Here is a 21,545-nt window from a genome sequence, read left to right as displayed (position 1 = left end):
TATATATATATAATGAATAAATTTGGAAAAATATCAATTTATGCCCTTAGCTTTGAGGTTGTATCAATTAAAACCTCAAACCAATAACTATATCAATTTAAACTCCCTACTTTCACAAATGAATCAATTTAGACTCTTCATTAGAATGTCATTTTAAAATCTAAATCATTCATGACTTTCACCCATGTATAAAATTTCTCTAAATGTAATGACTAATGTAAATTAGAGAAAAATAAGATAATCAAATAGATAATGGCCGTTTTTCATTAAATTCTAGCAGTTTTTCATCTGTCCATCTTCTTCTTTACTTCACCCCCCAAAAAACAACTTTATGATAATTTTCCTGCTTTGGAGGGATTTTTAGAGAAGAATAATTTTATTGGGGTGATTTTGAGTTAATTTTAAATGGAACCAAATGAAAATAGTTACAAATCACTCAAAAGGGTCTAAATTGATTCGATTATTAAAGTTTAGGTTTTAAATTAATGCAATGACTAGTTTGGGATTGTAATTGATACAACCTCAAAATTTATGATTAAAAATAAATAGTTGCCAAAAGATAAAACTAGTTGGAATAGCTGAACGATTTTTATCTACCCGTCTTCCTCTATTTTTCTCTACTTATTTTAAAAGAATTGTGTGATAATTTTTCAAACTACTTTGGTTGGTTTCTCGGAGAAGAAATATTTAGGTGATTTTGAGTTAATTTTAAATGGAATTAAGTGAAAATAGCTCTAAATCAATCACTAAAAAAGAGTTTAACTTGATTTAATTACGAAATTTTAGAATTTAGATAGATACAATTATTAGCTTGGGGGCTTTTAGTTGGATATTATTCATTTTTTTCCTTTTCAGCTCTTCTAGCTAGCTAGTACATTTTAATTCCGATTTATCAATTCAAATCTAAAAGGAGAAAACGTACCAGATCTAACGTTTTTTTCTTTCATTTCGTCAAAAATTGCCTTTGCTTCTCTAATAGAACCTGCCTTGGCAAGGCCATCCATCAACAAACAATATGGCATCTACAAAAGAAATCACCTTTAATAGTATCAGAACTACAGCATCTAGTTGCTACATGTTTTCACGAGAATTGTAGAAAAAATGCGCACCATGCAACATTGAGGGCATTTTGGCCATTTTGAGGGCAGCGTCTCCACGCTCTAACTAGGGTTTCTATAAATTCCTTTTTTTCATCAAATTTTGGGGATCCTTTTAAGAGGGAACATATGTAATTTCGGTTTCTACTCAATTTTAGAGTTCAAGAGAACTCTTGAGAGCCAAGGAAGAAACTCAAGGCACGGTATCACAATATTCACAACGAGAACGAATGTGGCACGGGTCAAAGAGTTTCTCTTTACCTTTCTTTACTTTTGTATTTTGTATTTTTCTGGTTGTTATTCTGTATTGAGTGGATGAACTCAATGTTCTAGAATTTGAATGATTTTGTCGGGATTTGTAACTTTGATTATATTTGGGGACTATTTTGATACTGCAACTTATTATTCATGTGTCGTATGATTATTTATTTATTTCTTTGGCCATAAATTAAACCTGTGTGACCCGAGTTTAAGCTCAAGATGGTAAAGTTTAAATTTAGACTTAGATGCATGACTATTAGAATAACTTGCACGAGAGTGAGGTTTTTCTAATAGAGGTGTTATAGTTCTATTGTTAGGGTTTTCTATTATTGTAAATATCTTGTTTTATTTTCCTTTTCTATGCTTTGTACACCTGTATATATTCATATCTTTGGTGAATGAATAAAGTATTCTGATTCTCTCTCAAACCTAAGAGTTTTACATGGTATCAGAGCCCTCTAAACAAAATTAGGGTTCTGTGAACCTTAGTGTTTGAGAATTTAGAACCCGTTTGTGTTACATCTAGGATTTTGTGGAGGGGTGAGTTTACACTTTTGCTCACAGCCACCGTCTTTGGTTCGTTCGCCGCCGTTAGCCGCCATCGTCGCAGCCATCAGCTGCCGCCACCACCGGGTAAAAAAATGTAGTTTTTCGACACCGTTCAGTCTGTCGAGGAGCCTAGCTACCGATCTACAGAACCCCAAAGTCCGAAATCCATCTGACCAACGCGTGAGGCTCACGTGCCACTTTTCCCTTCTATCGTCGATCCACACACCAGCACGTGTAGGCACGTGCACCACTTGTTTCGGTTCGTCTTTTATAAGTTTCCTCAATTTTGTGGACTTTTCTTGGTGGTGTGTTTGTTTGGGCTATATACTCACTGTTTGTAAAAACATCTCTTCAGTAAATTAAGGTTTGATTCTCTTTTCGGTGTTTATTTTTCGAGGCAATGGCTGATAAGAAACTAGTAGTCATGTCTAAGATGGTTCCTATGGTGTCAAAAGTAACGAACACAAGTTGAATGGATCCAATTACTATTCATGGAGATCAAATGTTCGTCACTTTATTAGGAGCATGGAAATGGATGATTACATCATGGAAGAGCCACCGATTGATGCTAATAAAAAAAAAATTTGGTGGCGGGACGATTCAAGAATGCTTCTACAAATCTGAGATGGCCAAAGATCAAGTGTTGTCAAGCTCAAATATCTCATCGTTGGAAGAAGCTTATACTCGAATACTTCGTATAGAGAAGACACAAGCAGTTATGTCATCTGATTCTAGTAGTGCATTGATTGGGCGCACAAATGATTATAGAGGTAATAAGGGGGTTGAATCAAATAGCTCCAAAGGTCATCCCAATAACCAAAGATCAAATCCAGGAGGTGTTGTTTGGTATTATTGTCATAAACCTGGCCATACGAAACATGAATGCAGAAGATTGATGAATAAGGGTCAGAGGGTGCCATCTGCTACTACTCCTGATAATCTTGACAAGTCAATTACGATTTCTACAAAGGAGTTTGCTAAATTTCAACAATATCAAGAGTCATTGAGGGCATCATCTTCTACTCCCATTACGGCCATCACAGAGATAGGTAACATCTCTAAATGCCTTCTATCCTCTACGTCAAAATGGGTCATTGACTCTAGCACTACAGACCATATGACAGGTAACCCCAGTTTATTCTCTAACCTTTGTACATCTACCTCTTCACCTACTGTCACTATAGCTGATGGAACCTCCACTCCTGCTTTAGGATCAGGAACCGTCCATCTTACTGAATCAATTTCTTTGTCATCAATTTTAAATTCACCACATTTCTCGTTTAATTTGATTTCGGTCAGTAAACTCACTTGTGATCTTCATTGTTGTGTCTCCTTTTTTCCTAGCTATTGCTTATTTCAAGATCTTACGATGAAGCAAACTATTGGTAAAAGGCGTGAATTTGGAGGTCTTTACATCTTTGAACCACAAACACCTACAGCCATCACATGCTCTAATGTGTCATCTTCCTTTGAAGAGCATTATCCTTTGGGTCATCCATCTATCTCTGTGTTGAAGAGTCTTCGTCCACAACTTCAACATTTGTCTAAATGAGATTGTGAGTCATATCAGTTTACTAAATTTCATCGTTTGAGTTTGTATCCTCGAGTCAATAAACAAGCTAGTGCTCCTGTTGAATTAGTCCATTCTTTTGTTTGGGGTTCATGTCCTATTGAGTCTAGAGGGTTTAGGTATTTTGTTATATTTGTCGATGACTATTCTTGTGTTACGTGGTTATATTTAATGAAAAATCGTTCTAAGCTACTTTCTCATTTTCGTAACTTCCATGCTAAAATTCAAACTCAGTTTAGTAGTGCTCTTAAAATCCTACGGAGCAATAATGCTAAGGAATATTTCTCTCATACACTCAAGTCTTATTTAGATGCTGATGACATTCTTCATCGATCTTCTTGTGTCAATACCCCATCTCAAAATGGGGTTGCAGAACGAAAGAATCGTCATCTCCTTAAGACAGCCAGAGCCTCGATGTTTCATATGCATGTTCCGAAGTCTTTTTGGGCCAATGTTGTTTCCACAGCTTGTTTCTTAATAAATCGCATGCCCTCTTCCATTCTTAAGGGTTAGACACTTTTTCGTACTTTATACCCCAAGCAACATTTGTTTCCCATTCTACCCAAAATATTTGGTTGTACCTACTTTGTTCGGGATGGTCGACATCAACATACCAAGTTGCATCCAAAACTTTAAAATGTATTTTCCTTGGTTATTCCTGTGTTTAATAGGGGTATCGGTGTTATAGTCCTAGTCTAAATAAATATTTCGTCTCTCCTGATGTCACATTTTTTTAAATTCCTCATTTTTTTTATCGTCGCCTTTCACTTCGAATAAGAGTCAAAGGGAGCATAAGGAATTAAAGGAGGATTTCCTTGTCTACACAGTTATTTCTCCTTCCGATCCTCTTCCTGATTCATCTCTACCTGTGGCTACCTTACTCTTCCACCCATCGTTAAGGTCTATACTCGATGACAACATCCTTCGGTTCCATGCCCTGTACCAGAGACTTCTTCGTCTCCTTCGGTTCCATGCCCTATACTAGAGTCTTCTTCGTCATTGGATCCAAAAACGAGTGATGATCTTCCTCATGCTTTTCATGAAGGTAAACGTACATGTGCTCATCCTATTTCCTCTTTTCTTTCATATAACCATTTGTCGTCTTCCACATGTTCATTCATTGCATCCTTAGAGTCTGTATCCATCCCTAAAACTGTTCATGAAACTTTGTCTCATCCTGGTTGGTGTGCTGCAATGGTAGAGAACATGACTGCCTTAGATGATAATTGTACTTGGGATTTAGTTTCTCTCCCTGCAAGAAAGAAGGCTATCGGTTGCAAATGGGTGTTTATGGTTAAAGTCAATCCCAATGGTTCTGTTGCTCGATGAAAAGCGCACCTTGTAGCGAAAGGCTACGCACAAACTTATGGTGTTGACTATGCTGATGTTTTTTTCTCCTATAGCAAAAATGGCATCTGTGAGGTTGTTTATTTGATTAGCTTCAATCAATCACTAGCCTTTACATCAGCTTGATATTAAAAATGCATTTTTTCATGGTGATTTTCAAGAAGTGTATATGGAGCAACCACCAGGGTTTGTTGCTCAAGGGGACGTTGCTTGCCATTTGGAGGTCGGCCATGTAATTTCCAGCACTGATCTTTCGTATGCCATGGTTTCTTGCAATATTCACAAATTGCAGGGGTCTTGCCATTCTGTTTGCCATTCTCTGAACCCGACGACTTAACTCCAAATGCAGCAGAGTCCAGGGTATTAGGCGTTGTACCATTCATAGCACTGGTTTGATCTTCTTCCAATCTGACTCTGAGCAAACTTCCATCAGGGACGGCATTGGTCTTTGTCCCAAAATTCGACTCCAAACACCATCAAACTTCGAGTTTAAGCCAGCCAGAAAATCATAAACACGGTCAGCCTCCTCAATCTTCGAATACTGAACCTCGTCAACTGGACAATTCCAAACTATTTCCCGATATAGATCCATCTCTTGCCACAACAGTGATAATTTATTGGAATAGGATATTACGTCGAATGTCCCCTGCTTGCACTCATGCACCTGTTTTCTCAAGGTATAAAGACGTGAAGCATTCTACCTCTTCGAATAAAGTTTCTGGATAGCTTCCCAGATATCCCGAGCAGAAGCTGAGTAAAGAAGAGGCTTCCCGATCTGAGGCTCCATACTGTTTATTAAAATTGAGCGAAAGAGGGAATCTTCCCCCTTCCATATCCGTTCTTGAGGATCCCCAGGGTCTAGGTATTTCCCCTGTTAGGTACCCGAATTTGTGCCGCCCCTCAAGAACCATCCTCACAGATTGTGACCAAGAAAAGTAATTCTGTCCATTAAGTTTTTCGCCAATAGAAATTCCTGCAAAATTGCCTACAGACCTAATGTTTGTGAAAGGTAAAGTAAGGTAAGCAGTTACCGGAGTTTCTGAACCTAACGAAACCCCCGGGTATGTATCTGGTAGAAAATCTGTTGATGGATTGGCCGAAGATCTAACGACTGCCCCAAGTACAGAAATTTGTTGCTGAAGATTTGCCAGTTGCTGTTGAACACTAATAGTCCCACTATGAATCGTTGTAGGTTGTTTCTGCCCATAGATCCCTGAAGATATTGTTTTTGTCGGTGTGGGACAACCAATTGGAGGAGCCAGCTGACCAGAGGGAAAATAGTAGGAGACAAGTATTTGCTGTAAGGGGTTCAGTTGAACTAGGTTCGGTTGGACCGGGTTCGGTTGGACTGGGTTCGGCTGGACCGGGTTCAGTTGGACTGGGTTCGGCTGGACCGGGTTCAGTTGGACTGGGTTCGGCTGGACCGGGTTCAGTTGGATTGGGTTCGGCTGGACCGGGTGGTTCAAGTGATTTTGTGGATTCTGGTAGACCGACATATCGGGCATGTTCGAAGGGTTCGGAAGATACGATGGGTTCTAATTGATCAATAGATCGGGTGTGTTCGGAGGGTAGGAGGAACTGGGTAACGCCGGTAGGGAAAAAATCGGAGGATGGGAAGACGACTGATCTGGAAATGTTCCACCAGCGGGATCTGGAATGGAATCTGGGTTGCGATCTAGGTTGCGATCGGTAAAACTCGGCGGCTGGAACAAGGAAGACGTCGAAGGCAGGCGCTTGTATCTAGGCTGGACTAGCGGCGGATGGTCGAGTCTCGACGGCAGCGGCGGCAGTGTGGTTGAAGTCGTCGACGGAGCGACGGAGGTCCTCCGACGGCAGTGACGGCTGGATCGATTAGGGCTGGTTGGATCTGAATCGGTCCAAGTAATGACCATAGATATTGGTCGACGATAGCCTTAATTTCAGTACTGTTAGAATTTTCTCTTGGAGTTCCATCCCCTACTAGAGTCGATGACTAAATCTCTTCTATTCCAACGACGTTCTCATCACCATGCTCTGATACCATCTTGAAAAAGTTAGGGAAGAAAAGAAAACACCAGAGTTACGTGGAAAACCCTAGACCAAGGAGAAAAAAACCACGATAAGAGTTTTTTATTTTTAATTCAGATACACAGTACACAATACAGGAACAGGTATAACTAACCAAACAATGAGAAACCTTAGACTGATAAAAGACAAAAACGCCCTTAGGGCTAAAATATAATTTCAACCGAATGGACTTCGATTTTCAGCTCTCATTTTTGCCTCCAAGCCATCTGAAGTATCCAGCTAATTTGGACAAGCTTTCACTTTGAAATTAGATTTATCCTATGAAGCACGGACATTTCATATTAGAGGCAGTATCAGTGTCGGACACCTGTCGGACACGGATCCGTCCGGACACGCTGGGGACACGTCTGACACGCCAATTTGCGTGTCTTTTTTAATTTTGGACACATTGGAACACGGTGGAGAATCTTCACAGACACGCTGAACAGAAAAGTTGAAGAGGAAATGGTTTGAAATTGGGCCCAAATTAAAAGCCCGTTACTTTTCTTTTTTAAAGAACACGAGAAAATCAATTAAATAGAATATAACCTTTCAACACCACGTTCTCCTCTCCACCTCCCTCCTTGTTGTGCATCTCACGGAAACCAGCAGTCTAAACGTCACAACCCATTTGATTCAACGTCTTGGCTTTTCTCACCGAAGCAGAAGGTGCTGCAACGCCACCTGATTGACGCCGTTCCATGCTCGCCGGTCGCCGCTGCTTGCTCAACGTGGATGCTGCTTGTGATTCATCAGTTCTTCACTTCTTCTTTCAAGTATGATGTATTATTATTTTACATTTCTAATTCTAGTGCACTGCCCTTTCTTTTTATTTTATAATCTATATTGCTTCTTATCAGTAATCAAATCAACTTTCAAGTTTCAAGTATGTATTATTATTTTTAAATGTTAGGATGAAACTCTTTCACCCACTGTCCATGCCACCATCCAACTTCAAATCATCAAATGTTTTATTTTTTTCTTTACCCACTGCCATTTGGAGTATTCAAATATTTTATTTTATATTTTTACCCACTTCCGTTTGAAGCCATCAATTGTTTTTTTTTTTTTTTTTTACCCACTGCCTAATCCTCAAAGTTCATACATTTGTTTTATTTTATTCTTTAAATCTAATAATCTATTATGTTAGCCATTTCCTTCCTTCAAAGTTAAACTCTTTTGTATATTTTTTTCTTTCCCTAAATGTTAGGATGTCATCTACGAACAATAGTCAAAGTCATTGCCAATCATCAAATAGTTCCATGGAATCCAACTCCGTTGAAGATGATTCAAAACCATTATGGCAATACGTGACAAAGATTCAAAAGTTGAGTGACGGAGATGGAAATTTTTCATGGCAATGCAACTTTTGTCATGTTACAAAGAAGACCTCATATACAAGAGTTAGAGCTCATTTGTTGAAGATTAATGGTCAAGGAATTGGGTCATGTCTAAAGATCACTCCCAAAGATATAGCGGATATGCAAAAATTAGAAGATGAGACAAAAATCCAAATGGAAAGAAAGGCTCCAAAAAATGTTCCTTTGCCACCTAGATCAAGTTCACCTTCAATCATATCAATTGGCAGAGTGAATGTGAGTAATTCTACCAACTTTGACTTAGATAACAAGAAAAGAAAGGGCAATGCACTAGAAACATCATTCAACGAGACATCACGGGACCAATTGGGTGCACTTATTGCTCAGATGTTTTATTCTGTGGGCTTGCCGTTTCATTTAGCAAGGAATCCACATTCTATAGGGGCCTTTACTTACACTACAAACAATTCGTTGCCAGATATGTACCTCCCGGATATATTATGTTGAGGACCAGTCTACTCCAAAGAGAAAAAGCTAATATTGAAAGAGTATTGGTACCTGTTAAAGGTGAATGGTTGAAAAAAGGAGTGATGGAGTAAAGGCTAATATTGAAAGATTATTGGTACCTGTGGCGGAAAAAAAGAGTGAGTATTGTGAGTGACGAATGGAGTGACTCAATAAGGAGGTCGTTGATTAACTTCATGGCCCCTTTTTATGGCAAACCAATGTCTCTAAGGTCAGTAGATTGCTCAGGTGAAATCAAGGATAAGTACTTCATTGCAAATTTAACGAATGAAGTGATTAATGAAGTTGGTCATGAGAATGTTGTTCAAGTGATAACAGATAATGCTCCCGATTGCAAAGGTGCAGGACAAATTATCGAAGCACAATTTTCGACAATTATATGGACACCATGCATAGTTCATACGCTAAATCTTGCCTTGAAAAACATATGTGATACCAAGAATGTTAAAAATAATCAGCTTGTTTATGGAGAGTGCAGTTGGATTTCTAATATTGCTAGGGATGTCATGGTAGTGAAAAATTTTATCATGAATCATTCCATGAGGCTAGCTATGTTTAATGAATTTGTGCCTCTTAAATTGCTTTCAATAGTTGAGACACGCTTTGCATCTGTTATCATTATGCTTAAGAGGTTTAAACTTATTAAAGGCGGCTTACAAGCTATGGTCATAAGTGATGAATGGGCAAGTTATAGAGAAGATGACATGGTGGAGGCGAGGCATGTAAAGGAGTTGGTGCTCGACAACATATGGTGGGACAAATTAATTATATTTTGTCATTCACTTCACCTATATACAACATGATTAGAGCTTGTGATACACACTCCTTGTTTACATTTGGTGTATGACGTGGGATACAATGATTGAAAATGTGAAGACAGTGATATATAAACACGAAGGACTGCAACCAAGTGAACTCTCTTCTTTCTATGGTGTGGTGTATAACATTCTCATTGATCGTTGGAACAAGAATAGTACTCCACTTCATTGTTTAGCACATTCATTGAATCTAAGGTATTAAATTAATATCTTTTTAATTTTTATCCTTAGTCTAAGCTTATATTTCATATTTTTTTTAGTTTGACATTATTTTTAACTTATATATAGATACTATAGTGAAGAATGGCTTACAGAAGACCCTAATCGAGTGGCTCCACATCAAGATGTGGAACTAACTAGAGAAAGAATGAAGTGCCTAAAGAGATATTTTAGTAGCTCTGAGGATCGTGCAAAAGTAAACGTAGAATTTGCTAAATTTTCTACAAAAACTGGCGATTTTTCTGATTATGATTTCATATCTGAGAGGTACACTACAAATTCTACAAGTTGGTGGGCAACTCATGGTGTCTATACCCAATGCTTCAAAAGATTGCTTTTAAAGTTTTTGAGCAACCATCATCCTCTTCATATTGTGAAAAAAAAATTGGAGCACATATTCTTTTATTAACTCGATCAAGAGGAACAAAATGATGCCTCAACGTGCAGAAGATTTGGTATTTATCCACAGCAACCTTCGTCTTTTGTCCAAAAGAACTCTAGAATATTCAAGAGAAGAGACCAAGTCATGGGATATTGCTGGAGATGCTTTTGATTCTTTTGAAGATGTCCGCATGCTTGGAGTAGCTAATTTATCTTTGGATGATCCAGAGTTGGAGGCTGAAATTACTAACGAGGATGGTGGTGATAAGGATGAAGGTGTTATTGAGATTTGAGAGGATAGTTTCATTAGCCTTTAGTTTTTACTTTTTGTATGGAAAACTACTTTCCATTTCCTTTAGTTTTCTATTGAGAGTTTTGTTATGTTTATGTTGAACGTTGGACAACGTATTTTGTAGATTTGTACATCTATAAACTATAATGGTTTTGGTTAATTAACTTGACAGTTGACATTTTATGTCTTTTTCTGATATTTAGTATTTTATGTTAAATTTAGATATATTATAAAAATATAATTAAAAAAAATAGCATATCCCCAACATGTCCGTATCGTAATATTTTAGAAATTGGTGTATCGTCGTATCCTGTCGTGTCCGTGTCCGTGTCCCGTGTCCATGTCCGTGCTTCATATCCCTCCACTACCACTGATTTCTGCTCCAATTTGATTACACTTCTTTTCTTTCCTTTTCTTTTTCTTGATCCAAGTTTTTCAGTCAATCTACTTTCTTCATAAAATGTGTCTCAATCTTTGGGCAATAGCTAAGCTTCATCAACTCCTACTGGAGGAAACAAATCCAGCTAGAGAACGCTCCGTAGAATCCTAGTGATCTAGAAATGGTAAGTCACCAAGTTAATGTTATTCTTTATTCGTACTCATGCTTCTTAAATCCTAGCAATCACTCGACACAATAGAAATACCAAACTAGAATAATAAATTTAGAAAATGTACAAACATGAAAACCCACAATATGACCATCTTCTTAGTGTAATCATAAAAGAAAATAGTAAGTAGCAAAAATTAGCTTCAAATGCACAAAAAAATAATACTAACACGAATCATTGGCACAGACCTCATTTTCACCATAGCCCAAGGCTTCCAATTCTGATAACAATTTCCTCGATTTCTCAAACAAACCTCCCCTAACATAAACCTTCAGCAATGTTGTTAAAATCACCTGCAAGGATATATTTTTCTTTTATAAGAAACAAGCACCTGCAAGTAGATAGAAAACTTGAAGACCTACAGTATAAAATTTTCTAGAAACAAAACAACCTTTCCATTTAAAGTAAAAAAAATAACCACAAAAAAAAAAAAGTATTTCTAAACAAACCAGAGAAATTACAGTCATACATTTTAGCCACATTCGTTAAAATTCTCTCACACGTGCTTTTCAAACCTAAGCCATCAGAAGTGTAAGTTAATAGGGAAAGTTATAGAAAATTTTCCTTGAATATTAGGGGTTAACAGGCTCAAAATAATATAGTGGCGACATACCAGGAATAAATTAATTTTTTGAAGGAAAGGTACTGATATCCAGATTCTCTAGAGTAACATGGACCGGTGTAGTGTAAATGAACGTATTCACATGCACTAGACCCAAAAGCATGTTCTACTTCTTTTCTTCTCTCTTTCTTATGTGAATACTGCTCACAAAATGCATGTCTCTCACATAAACCCCCAAAACGATTGGATGCCCTCACACCTGATCCCACAACAACCCATACAACAATCTATGCCCAGCCCACTAATTAACAATTTCCTGCGCAACACCCTTCTTGCCCCTTTTTGAATAGGTGTGCATAATTGGAGGCCTTAGAATACCTCCAAGGGTTAAAAGATACCTTGTCCTGAAAGTGAAAATCTGGAAATTGTTCAAAGTCCACTTGCTCCTAGATAGCATCACAAACGGGTCGATTATGCCATTGAATCAAACACTCTCCCATGAATCTGTGTTCCAGCGAAGGCCCAAAACTGCCATTAATACCATACACCATGCAAACTCATGCGTTAACATAGGAGGTCATGATTCTTGCACCACTTGATCCCCAATTTGCTTCTAGGAAGCCTGGTTAGTCATGGATCGAGGCCTTGAGGGAAGTTCCAATCGATATGCAACCGCTCCCACTTTCTTTAAAATCTTGTAAGGGCCAAAGAACTTTGGGGATAATTTTTGAGTGTCTGTTCTTTTTTTTTTTTTTTTTTTTATAAGAAAGACAACTTTCATTGAGAAAAAATGAAAGAATACACGGGCGTACAAAAAACAAGCCCACAAAAAAAGGAGACACCCTCTATAAGAAGGGACTCCAACTATACAAAATCATGTTAAGAAGAAAATTACCAAAAGCCTTCAAAATCGAAGCCCAGTAAGAAGCATGAAAACGAACAAGGGACCATATTTCACTAGCATCCCTCTCAATCCTCATAAACACCCTGCTATTCCTTACACCCAAAAGCACACAAATGATAGCACAAACAATAGCATGCCAAAGAAAACGGCCTCTCTCCCCAAACAGCGAATTGAGGAGGAACTCCTTAATCATATCTCTAACATCTCTGTGACGAGCCCACATCATGTCAAACCTCTGGAAAAAAGAATCCCAGACAAGGCTAGTAAAATCACAATGCCAAAGAATATGGTCGTATTGGTGAACATACTTTTTTCATCCATTCTTGGGCCAGAGTCAAATGATTCTTAATGGCCATGAGGGCTAAGTATCGATCAATCAGCTACAGCTCTATAGTATTATTAGTAGATTTATGGTCTCCATAAGAAATCAAGGGAGGGGGAACAACTCTACACAATTTGAAATGGAGTAGTTGTTGGGTTGCATGTCCTGAAACTCGTGGTTTATAAATATTAAACATATTCTATTTACAATAAAGATGTTATTGAGGTTTATTCAATAAAGTTGTTATTGAATATGTGAATTGCACCGTTTAAACTTCAAATCCAATAAACTAAGAATCCTTGGCTATAGCATGAATACCTGAACTTTATGTAGAAACATAAAAGTGGATCAACTTCAAGTAATAGTCAAAACGGTCTATAGTACAAGGATTAGGTTGGGTACCTTATCCTAGAGACATTATGGATGCGGCTCACTTTGTAATTGTTACAATAGTTGTGAAGTTTACAAACGATACAATCCTAAATCGTTCATGTAGAGACATGCAAGTGGGGGCATCTTATATGAAAGATGGACCACAAAATAGTCACCTTTACTTTATAATGTCGTTTACTGATAAGACTGACTATTTCAAATCAATGACCTAGATAACTCGATCCTAATCCTGAACTAACTATGAACTCCTGTTTATTCGAGATTATCTTTTAGTATGCATGGGTGAGAGTGACTCAACATCGCCGATTCAATAAGCCTCCCATTTTAGGGATAACATCGGGTAGATAACTGGGAACATAGTCCTGCAAAATGGAATTTACTCCTACCCGCTTCTAGGGTTAGTAGATAGGTTGTTCTCTTAAGTGTTGAATCCAGGTTTTGAACAAGGGGTCCCGCCCTCTCTAAGGCTTGAGAGGGACTCAGTTTGATAGTTGAACTACAAACCAATTGTTCATTAGAGGATCAGTGAGACTTAAGGAGCAAAATGTAATTACAGGGGTAAAACAGTATTTTTGACCCTATTGTGATTACTAACAACTTGTGAAAGATCGATTTACTAATCATGGTTAAATCAAGTGGACAGAAATAGATTTATTTTATATTTATTTTATATATAGAAAATATATATAAAATAAATATGATTATATTTAACTAGATAAAGCTAACAAAATATAATTAGAATGGAATCCGCAGACAACCAATGAGGGATGATCATAATAAGGTTTGTTATGATATGTATTTATTAATATGTATTTATATTGTAAATTTAATTAGGTGTCCTTTATTGTAATTTCATATCTCCTAGATTAGGGTTTTTTAATTACCTATATATATGTATCTTCAGCCTCATTAAGTGAATAAGAATTATCACTCTCTCTAAACTTCTGAGTACATGGTATCAGAGCCATCTAGAGTTAGAATATTTGTTCAACGGCTACGTTAGGGTTTATGCTTCTCACAAAGTTAGAGTTTGAGTTGAGTTATCAAGTTTTCAGTGGTCGTTTGTCTCACCACCCATCCCAAAAGAAGCGTCGTCACCGTTCAATCACATCAGCAATCGCCCGTCACCGAAAACATCCATGCGTGGAGCTCACATACCGCTGGAACAGTAGTCCTCCTTTGCCACGCACCGACGTGTCGGAGTGCATGGAGTTTCATCTCCCCTTTCGGCCAGTTGGGTTCTTCTCAGCTCGTCGTTTCTGATCACTCTATGCGTTTGGTTTCATCGAAATCTGCTTGGTTGTGAGTTATTTGGATAAAATACCCGTTTGTGCCTAGGGTTTGTTGCTATCGTGTTCAGCTTGGAGTAATTTTGCTCTTTTATTTGCTTTTGATTTCGATTCTGGTTTGTTCTAAGGTCTACAAATTACTTATTAGCTCATAATAGATGAAGTGAAGCATATGGTCGTCTCTAATGTAATTCCCTTGGCATCGAAGATAACTAAACACAAATTAAATGGATCGAATTACTATGATTGGCATCGAACGATTCAATTTTACTTGCTTAGTATAGATATGGATGATCATGTGACGGAGGAACCACCGAAAGATGAAAAGAAAAAAGCTTGGCTTCGTGATGACACTCGACTTTATCTTCAAATTAAGAATTCTGTTGAGAGTGAGATTGTTGGTTTGGTAGATCATTGTGATTCTATGAAAGAACTCTTAGAATTCTTAGAATTTCTATGCTCTGGAAAAGAACATGTTCATAGAATGTTTGATGTCTGAATGCAATTCTTTCGAGCGGAATAGAAAGCAGAATCTGTTACAAGTTATTTTATGAGATTTAAAAAACAGCTGCTGAACTTGCCTTACTATTGTCGTTTAGTCCTAATGTTAAAGTTCAAAAAGCTCGGCGAGAAAAGATGGTTGTTATGATATTTTTTAATGGACTTTCTCTTGAGTTCAGAATGGCTAAAACACAGTTTCTTTCTGACTCTGAAATTCCATCATTAGAGGAAGCCTTCAGTCGTGTTCTTCATATTGAGAGTTCTCAGTCCAGTTCATGTTTCTCAACCGAACAGTGCCCTTATGAGTAAGAATAATAATACCTTTCGTGGCACTTCAGGGACGGCTAAAAACTTTCAGAAACCTAGTTATGATAATCAGAAATCAGATTCTTCAGAGATCGTATGTCACTATTGTCGTAAGCCAGGTCATATGAAACGTGATTGTCGGAAATTGTTGTATAAGAATCAACGATCTCAGCATGCTCAAATAGCTTCCACTAGTGATATGGCTGAAAAATTTGTTACCATCTCTACTAACGACTTTGCTAAATTTCAAGTTTTCTAGGAATTGTTGCAGGCATCTTCTTCATCTAATCCTATTGCCACCATTGCCGAGACAGGTAATTCGAAATGTCTTCTTACATCATCTACCAAATGGGTTTTAGACTCTGAGGCCACCGCCCATATGACAGGTAATTCTAACCTATTTTCTATGCCACTGTCTCTTGTCTCATCTCCGTCTGTCACCTTGGCAAATGGATCAACCTCCACTATCCTTGGATCCGGCACCATTTCTCTCACTCCATCACTCTCTTTGTCCTCTGTCTTACATTTGCCTCATTTGTCCTTTAATTTAATTTCTATTAGCCAACTTACTCATGACCTTAATTGCTTTGTCTTGTTTTTTCCTAGTTATTGCTTGTTTCAGGATCGTATGACGAAGAAGATTATTGGTAGAGGACATGAGTCGGGGGGTCTTTACATCTTTGACAATCAGATACTGAAAGTTGTGGCTTGGCCTGGAGTAATATCCCCGTTCGATGTTCATTGTCGTTTGGGTCATCCATCATTGTTTGTGCTGAAGAAACTTCATCCAGAATTTCATTCCTTATCGTCTTTGAATTGTGATTCGTGTCAGTTTTCAAAGTTTCATCGTCTTAGTTCTAGTCCTAGGGTTCATAAACGGCTAGTGCTCCTTTTGAGTTAGTTCATTCCGATATTTGGGGTCTTTATTCTATCGTGTCTCAAATAGGTTTTCGTTACTTTGTTACCTTTGTTGATGATTATTCTCGTGTAACTTGGATATATTTAATGAAAAATCGTTCTGAGTTATTGTCTCATTTTTGTGCTTTTCATGTTGAGATTCAAAATCAATTTAATGTCTCTATTAAAACCTTGCGAACTAACAATGTTAGTGAATATTTCTCTCACGTACTTGGATCTTACCTGTGTGGTCATAGCATTATTCATCAATCTTCTTATGCAGACACTCCATCTCAAAATGGGGTTGCTGAAAGAAAGAACAGACACCTCCTTAAAACAACCTGTGCCTTATCCTTACAAATGCATGTTCCAAAGAATTTTTGGGTTGATGCTGTGTCCACTGCTTGCTTCTAAATGTCTTCCTCTATCCTAAATGGAGAGATTCCTTATCATACTCTTTTTCCTACAAAATCTTTGTTTCCCATTGCTTCTAAGATCTTTGGTTGTGTTTGTTTTGTTCGGGATATTCGTCCAAATCGTACTAAATTAGATCCAAAATCTTTGAAATGCATTTTCTTAGGCTACTCACGTGTTCAAAAGGGTTATCATTGTTATTGTTCTACTTTGAACAGGTATCTTGCATCTCCGGATGTTACATTCTTTGAAGATATACCCTTTAGTCCATCATGGACTCCCGAGGGAGGATGACGACCTTTTTATTTACGAGGTTACTTCTTCTCCATCATCCTCTCCTTCACCTTCCTCTATATCTCTTCCTTCTGATCCCCCAGTTATTCGAGTCTACTCCAGGCGTCCTCCACAGCCACCTTTAGATCCATGTCCTCCACCACTGACTTCTTCGACATCTGATATGAGACCGAGTGATGATCTTCCCATTGCCCTTCGAAAAGGTAAACGCACTTGTAGTTATCCTATTTCTTCGTTTGTTTTGTATAACCAGTTGTCTTCTCCCACTTATTCTTTTCTTACATCGCTTGATTCCACCTCTATCCCTAAATCTGTCAATGAAGCTTTATCTCATCCTGGGTGGCGTAGTGCAATGATTGAAGAGATGATTGCTTTGGATGATAATGGTACTTGAGATCTAGTTTCACGTCCGGATGGAAAGAAGGCTATTGGGTGTAAATGGGTGTTTGCTATCAAGGTTAATCCTGATGGGACAGTGGCTTGGTTGAAAGCTCGTTTGATTGCCAAAGGTTATGCTCAAATTTACGAGATTGATAATTCTGACACATTTTCTCCTGTTGCTAAATTAACTTCCATTTGACTGTTTATCTCGATGGTTGCTACTTACAATTGGCCTTTGCATCAACTTGACATTAAGAATGCTTTTCTACATGGTTATCTTCAAGAGGAAGTCTATATGGAGCAACCATCTGGGTTTGTTGCTCAGGGGGAGACTAATAAGGTATGGTGGCTTCGAAAATCCTTGTATGGACAAAAACAAAGTCCTCGTGCATGGTTTGGTAAGTTTAGTCAAGCACTCGAATGTTTTGGTATGAAGAAGAGCACGTCTGATCATTCCATATTCTATCGACAATTTGACAATGGTATTAATTTGCTTGTTGTATATGTTGATGATATCGTTATCACTGGAAATGATGTATCAGGTATATCCTCCCTCAAGACTTTTCTCCAGGATCAATTTCATACCAAAGATTTGGGATCATTAACGTATTTCTTGGGTATTGAAGTGATGAGAAGCAAGAAAGGTATTTACACATCTCAATGGAAATACGTACTTGATTTATTGTCTGAGACAGGTAAACTAGGAGTCAAACCATGTAGTACTCCGATGATACCAAATTTACAACTTACAAAGGAAGGAGACGTGTTTAAAGATCCTGAGAGATATAGGAGATTAGTTGGAAAGTTGAACTATTTAACAGTGACACGACCTAACATTACTTATTCTGTGAGTATTGTTAGCCATTTTATGTCTTCTCCTACTGTGGATCATTGGGCTACAATTGAACAAATCCTATGTTATCTGAAAGCTGCACCTGGACGTGGGATCTTATATAGAGATCATGGTCATACAAGAGTAGAATGTTTTTCAAATGCTGATTGGGTTGGATCTTAAAAAGATAGGAGATCAACTTATGGATATTGTGTTTTTGTAGGAGTGAACTTGGTGTCGTAGAAAAGTAAAAAAAAAAAACATAATGTAGTTTCTCGTTCGAGTGTTGAGTCAGAATGTAAAGCAACGGCACAATCTGTGTGTGAAATAGTGTGGATACATCACCTTTTTTCTGAGATGGGCTTCAATGTTACTGTGCCAGCTAAATTATGGTGTGATAATCAAGCAGCTCTCCATACTGCATCCAATCTTGTGTTTCATGAACGAACTAAACATATTGAAGTGGACTGTCATTTTATTCGCGAGAAAATACAAGAAGGGTTGATATCTAGAGGATATGTGAAGACTGGTGATCAGTTGGGAGATCTACTTACTAAAGCAATAAACGGAACAAGAATAAGTTATCTGTGCAACAAGCTGGACATGATTGACATATTTGCTCCAGCTTAAGAGGCAGTGTTATGATATGTATTTATTAATATGTATTTATATTGTAAATTTAATTAGGTGTCCTTTACTGTAATTTCATATCTCCTAGATTAGGGTTTCTTAATTACCTATATATATGTATCTTCAGCCTGATTAAGTGAATAAGAATTATCACTCTCTAAACTTTTGAGTACAAGGTTTACAAGTCGTTTTCCGATGTAATTGAAGGCAAAGAGGGAAGATTTCGTATCTACAATGAGGTGGGTGCAGCTACTAGGCTTTAGTGGAGTGTCTGATAGTTAACTAATGTTGATTAATTGGGTTAATGAATTCAGTCGGTTAATCTTGGATCGTTGGAGCTCATGATCTGTAGGTCCATTAGGCCCCCTGCTAGCTCATATCGGACTAAACCTTGGAACAGTATTGAAAGAATTTGAATTGTTCAAATTTGGATTAGGGAATAGAATGTTAAATTATATTCGATATAATTAGACGTTTAATTCTCGAATTAAACGAATTGGAGAGTTATAAATATTCAAATTTGATTTAAATATTGTACACGTGAATGAAGATGGTTCTCGAGGGGCGACACAAGTTCGGGTATCTAACAGGGGAAATACCCAACCAAATCCTGGGGATCCTCAGGAACGGATATGGAAGGGGGAGGATTCTCTCCTTCGCTCAATTTTAATAAATAGTATGGAGCCTCAGATCGGGAAGCCTTTTCTTTACTCAGCTTCTGCTCGGGATATCTGGGAAGCTGTCCAAAAACTTTATTCGAAGAGGCAGAATGCTTCACGTCTTTATACCTTGAGAAAACAAGTGCATGAATGCAAGCAGGGGACACTCGACGTAACATCCTATTTCAATAAACTATCACTGTTGTGGCAAGAGATGGATCTATGTCGGGAAATAGTTTGGAATTGTCCAGTTGACGGGGTTCAGTATTCGAAAATTGAGGAGGCTGACCGTGTTTATGATTTCCTGACTGGCTTAAACTCGAAGTTCGATGGTGTTCGGAGCCGAATTTTGGGATAAAGACCAATGCCGCCCCTGATGGAAGTTTGCTCAGAGGTCAGATTGGAAGAAGATCGAACAAGCGATATGAATGGTACAACGCCTAATACCCTGGACTCCGCTGCGTTTGGAGTCAAGTCATCGGGTTCAGAAAATGAAAAACAGAATGGAAAGAACCCTCCAATTTGTGAGCATTGCAAGAAACCATGGCATACGAAAGATCAATGCTGGAAATTACATGGCCGACCTCCAAATGGCAAGCGGCGTCCTCCGAACGACAAATCTAAGCCCGGTCGCACCTTCGTTAGTGAAGCTGTTGATGGTGCCCCTCCAACGACGAGCCAGGTGGATCCAAGTACGGTCGGAATCGGCAATATTGCACAATCAGGTACTCCCCATTCCTTTAGTTTCTTTGCTGAGGGAGATGAATCCTGGATCCTTGATTCTGAAGCAACGGACCATCTAACTGGATCATCTAACCAATTCCTCTCCTATTATCCAAGTGCTGGAAATGAGAGAATAAGAATTGCAGATGGGTCATTTGCCCCCGTTGCAGGAAAGGGCCACTTATCCCCGCGTCAAGGACTGATTTTGCATAATGTCTTACATGTGCCAAAAATATCATATAATTTGCTATCAATCAGTAAGTTAACCAGAGATTTAAACTACAAAGTTGTGTTCTCACTAGATAATGTTTTGTTTCAGGACCTGAGAGCTCAGGGAAGATGATTGGCACTGCCCGTCACAATAGGGGGCTCTATTTTCTTTCCGACGATGCTTCGTTTAGGAGTTTATCTAGCACTTGTTTACTGTCTTCTCTTACTATTTTTGAAACTGATTTCTTATTATGGCATTTTCGTCTTGGACATCCAAATTTTCATTATATGAAATATCTATTTCCCCATTTATTTCGTAATGTGAATGTGTCATCTTTGTCGTGTGATGTTTGTATCCGTGCTAAGCAGCCTAGGGCGTCTTTTACCTCACAACCCTACAAACCTTCCCGGCCCTTCCACCTGATACATAGTGACGTTTGGGGCCCTTCGAATGTCACAACGGTATCAGGTAAACGGTGGTTTGTTAACTTCATCGATGATCACACTCGTCTTACATGGGTGTTTCTTCTTACAGACAAGTCTGAAGTGATGACGGTCTTTCAACAGTTTTACACTACCATCGAAACCCAGTTCAATACCAAAATTGCCATTCTTCGAAGTGACAATGGGCGTGAATTTGTTAATCAGACCCTATGAGTTCTTAAACTCGAAAGGAATTGTCCACCAAAATTCCTATGCCTATACACCTCAGCAGAATGGAGTGGCCGAACGGAAAAATCGCCACCTCATTAAAATAGCCCGATCCCTCATGATACCTACATCCTTACCCTTGTATCTATGGGGGGATGCTGTTCTTACTACAGCTCATCTCATAAATCGGATGCCCTCCCGTGTGCTCAAATTCCAAACCCCCTTAGAACATTTTAAAGAATCCATCTCGTCCACTCGCCTTTTCCTTGATGTACCTCTTAGAGTTTTTGGGTGCACCGTGTTCATCCATAATCATGGTCCTCACCAAAGTAAATTTGCTCCTAGGGCCCAAAAATGCGTCTTTGTTGGGTATCCGCTCCATCAACGGGGCTACAAGTGCTTTCAGCCTTCCTCTCGAAAGTATTTTGTCACCATGGATGTCACATTTCTGGAGGACAAGCCCTTCTTTCTAGTTAGTCCTCTTCAGGGGGAGACTTCAAGTGAAGAGGCTAACACTTCCACCTACTCTGTTCCCTTAGACTTGT

At 38.3% G+C, this 21,545-nt stretch overlaps 1 protein-coding gene and 1 pseudogene across 3 annotated transcripts in view; one reads left to right on the top strand and one right to left on the bottom strand.

Annotated features, from left to right (window-relative positions):
* EMB3103 (Pentatricopeptide repeat (PPR) superfamily protein) overlaps positions 1–21,545 on the bottom strand; it is a 36,162-nt gene that overhangs the window by 2,689 nt on the left and 11,928 nt on the right. For both annotated transcript variants that reach the window (XM_039047845.2, XM_039047846.2), the window contains exons 5-6: positions 11,221–11,325; positions 923–1,022 (exon numbers count right to left, since the gene is read on the bottom strand). In XM_039047845.2, coding sequence (XP_038903773.1) covers positions 923–1,022; positions 11,221–11,325 — 205 coding nt within the window. The remainder of the gene's footprint in view (positions 1–922; positions 1,023–11,220; positions 11,326–21,545) is intronic.
* Positions 7,700–10,425, top strand: LOC150032715 (uncharacterized; annotated as a pseudogene). Its single transcript, XR_016524278.1, has 2 exons — positions 7,700–9,727; positions 9,821–10,425. The product of XR_016524278.1 is annotated as an uncharacterized LOC150032715 (transcript).

Source organism: Benincasa hispida, chromosome 11 (genome assembly GCF_027475165.1).
Source record: "Benincasa hispida cultivar pf3 chromosome 11, pf3_genome.v1.1, whole genome shotgun sequence".
Classification (NCBI taxonomy): Eukaryota; Viridiplantae; Streptophyta; class Magnoliopsida; order Cucurbitales; family Cucurbitaceae; genus Benincasa; species Benincasa hispida.
The sequence above is the reverse complement of the archived record's forward strand: the minus strand, read 5'-3'. Positions and strand labels throughout refer to the sequence as shown.